We start from the raw sequence: 3,185 nt of genomic DNA on the forward strand, positions 1-3,185 counted from the left end.
GCTACATGAGACATCTGCGTCACTGTTACCACCACCAAGGCCTTCACCAGATGTGTTCTCTAGACTTTGAACTTCTCAGCCTCCTAGACTATAAGCAATAAATTTTGTTTTCTTTATAAATTACCCAGTTCCAGGTATTTTGTTATGCACAACAGAAAAGGAATAATATAGGCGGTGAGGCAAGAATTTCTTGGTGGTCTTCAAGATGTGTGTGTCACAGAATAGAAAAGCCAGATAGGTGCTAAGTATGGATTATGAGGTCACATATTCAAATGTTTACAAATATGTGTCCAGAAAGAAAACATTTGACTCTAACAATTGGACCAAAGTTATGACTGAGAAGTACTGAAAGATACTCAAGAGTTTATGAGTGCCCAGGATTTCTCTGGATACCACGACAACACTCACTCTCATTCCATTTTCCTTTCCCCTTCTCCTCTGAGTGCTGGGCAGGACAAGAGGAAGGAAGCTGTGTGAGATCCAGACAAGTGTGCCAGCAGCACCTCAAGGGCTGTGGAGAGGAGCTCTTGAAAGCCCATTCACCAGCTTCCTTCTCTGGCAGAAGCCAGTTAGTTCCCAATGTACCAGAATGAGATGGAACAATGAGGCCATACTCCATCAAATGTGTAGGCTTGTCTCAAGAAACATTTCCTCTCTGTGGGGGAGCAGTGGTGGGTGAAACAATAAAAGCAAGCAGCTCTTTCCAAAGTCCAGAGCTTAAAGAGAGGTTCCAGAAGTGTGGTCCTGCCCGAGTTTTGTGCTTCTCTCCTTCGACAGACACATCTGTAGTTCGATGGGAAACTTTATTGGTCATGTGTATCCAGGGCTGTTTCTGGTCTTATATGGACTGTATCAGGCAACGGTGGTCTCCAAAGCTGTGATATTCAATGAATCTCTTCTGTATTCTTCGTGCCCTCCCAGGAGTAAGGGAAGATGGGCCTGGTTGTGGAAAATATCCTATGGAGGTGTGTCAAAGATGGTGACTGGCTCCCTCTTGATAGCTTATGAGCTCAGCTGCATTAGAGGAGGGTTGGTGCTGATGAACAGGGAGCTTCCACCGAGGTTTATGTACCCCAAAGAGTGGCAGCACCTCACCATGTTCATCCTCCTCACCCTCAATGGCTGTATAGACTTCATGAGCGAGAACGTGCTGCCTCAGAGGTGTGTGGTCCTGGAAAAAGGTGCCCTGGTCCTGACCTTCTATGAGCTCCTGCTGCTGCTGGTGTCACATATTAAGGACTTGGTGGGGGTGGAGCTGCAAGTTCATTTTCTGCTCATCTTGGTGGTGTTCCTGCTAATACTAGTGTTGACTGCAGAGCTGTGGGCTCCAGACATGTTTCACCTCAGGCTGATTGAAACCTTTCTATTTCTGATGATGGGCTCCTGGCTGATGCAGGCAGGCTTTATTCTATACAGACCAATCTCCAGCTACCCATGGCAGGATGATGACATCAGTGACATCATGTTTGTCACCACCTTTTTCTGCTGGCATGTGATCATTAATGCCTCATGCCTGTTGGGAATCTATGGCTTCTCTTCCTTTTGGCATCGTTGTTACAGTCCCAACTTGAAGCTGATGGGATCCAAAGAAGCTCCCTACCATGCACGCATTCCTGGACCCCTCTACAAGTTGCTGCAGGAAGTGGAGCAGTCAGAGAAAGATGACCAGCCTCTCCTCCTTTCAAAGATCTCACCCTGAGACAGCATCTAGAATGCCCACATGCAGTCCACCCCATCCTCCTCTTGTGGGTTCTCTTAGCCACGGGCATTGCACCCTCTTTGGTCCCCAGTGATGGTAACAGCCTCGAAGGACAGCAGTTGGTCCCTATCTGCTGGTGCATTTCCTGTCCATAAGCTCTAATCACTGAGTAGATGAGGAGAGAGGGGCCTGAGAATGGGGCACTGATGGGACTTGGGGGTGGGAGAGAAGAGGATCAGGGGGATAGATTAGTGTGCAAGAAGGGCCTTGCAGGGAAGAGAATGAAATAGAAGGAAGGCTTTGAAGGGAGGAGAGCAGAGTGCAGCAGTTATACTGTCATCAGCCGCTTCTCCAGCCACACATGATGGCCTTTTACCTGAGGGAATAAACATTTCTCACAATTCAAAATTGGAATCATTCAAGTCTCATCCTGAGCAAGAAAAGTGGGTACTTTTATGCGCTCACCAGAGTGGTGCCACCATGTGAAAGCAGTATAATAGAATATATAAGTAATGTACACAGGTTGAAATTATGCTCTTTTTGCCTCCTCCCTACAACCTCTATTACACTTTTAAGGACTGGCCTCATTTCACATTTTACACATAAAGTGAGACTTTTATAGAATTCAAATGCTTGGTACTTCTCAACTTCATATTTTATAATTCCTACCCTAGCCAAAACTTACCTATTTCACCATTACCACCCTTGTACATGTAATTTATGAGATCCTGTCCTTGGGTCTTTGCAAATATTTCTCCCTTGCATCTCACAGAAAGCCATTCACCATTACACTTTTACCATGTTATTAGATACCCAGAATAAAACCCACCTCCACCCCCACCCCACTGAGCATCCCCAAGTTGGTCTTCTCCAAGAACTCTTATAGACTCCTTTGTTCTGGAACTCTTAGGCACTTACCTTAAATTCACCTTGTGATTTTGCCCGTTACAGCGGATACACTTTGCTTTGTGCTGTTTCTGAAATCATTTCCCTTGGGGAGGTTTTTCCTCACCAACTAAAGTGTAGGCTTCTAAAGGGTAGAGACATTGCCATACCCAAGTTCCATAATTTCCTATGTATATGAAGCTTATTGGAGGCTTACTTGCTTCCAGAACCTCCCCCTCCCCTGTTCCTTCTAAATGTGTTGCCAGACAGTTCAGAGGCTCTGTGAAACGCTGGATGAACCAAAAGTCCTAATGCCTGAGCCCAAGTCATCTCCTTAATAATGGGCCCACTCTCTTCCTCATTCTTGGGTGTGACAAAATCCAGTGACTTATTTCTGAATTGTTTACTCTGTTACCATTTTTTAATACTCACAAGCGTTTCTATAATGAACCTCCAGAAAACTGAGACTCCAGCTAGTTGTGTCATAGCTGGTACGAGGTGAGACAGGAATTTAAGGCAGGTGTGTCTGATTCAAGCCCATGACTGTGTCCTCTGGGCCACAGTGACTTTTTATTTATTTATTTATTTATTTAAAGATGAC

The 3,185-nt window shown here is 45.3% G+C and overlaps 1 protein-coding gene across 1 annotated transcript; it reads left to right on the plus strand.

Moving 5' to 3' along the window:
• Positions 1–793: 793 nt before the first annotated feature.
• TEDDM1 (transmembrane epididymal protein 1) lies at positions 794–1,699 on the plus strand. The gene has a single exon (XM_008565231.1). The coding sequence runs from the start codon at positions 794–796 to the stop codon at positions 1,697–1,699; it is 906 nt and encodes a 301-aa protein (XP_008563453.1).
• The last annotated feature ends 1,486 nt before the right edge of the window (positions 1,700–3,185 follow it).

Source organism: Galeopterus variegatus, unplaced genomic scaffold (assembly GCF_000696425.1).
Source record: "Galeopterus variegatus unplaced genomic scaffold, G_variegatus-3.0.2 Scaffold44615, whole genome shotgun sequence".
Classification (NCBI taxonomy): domain Eukaryota; kingdom Metazoa; phylum Chordata; class Mammalia; order Dermoptera; family Cynocephalidae; genus Galeopterus; species Galeopterus variegatus.

Bases quoted from the DNA above. Each gene is read 5' to 3' on its own strand.
- TEDDM1 (XM_008565231.1), top strand. From the start codon at position 794: ATGGGAAACTTTATTGGTCATGTGTATCCAGGGCTGTTTCTGGTCTTA.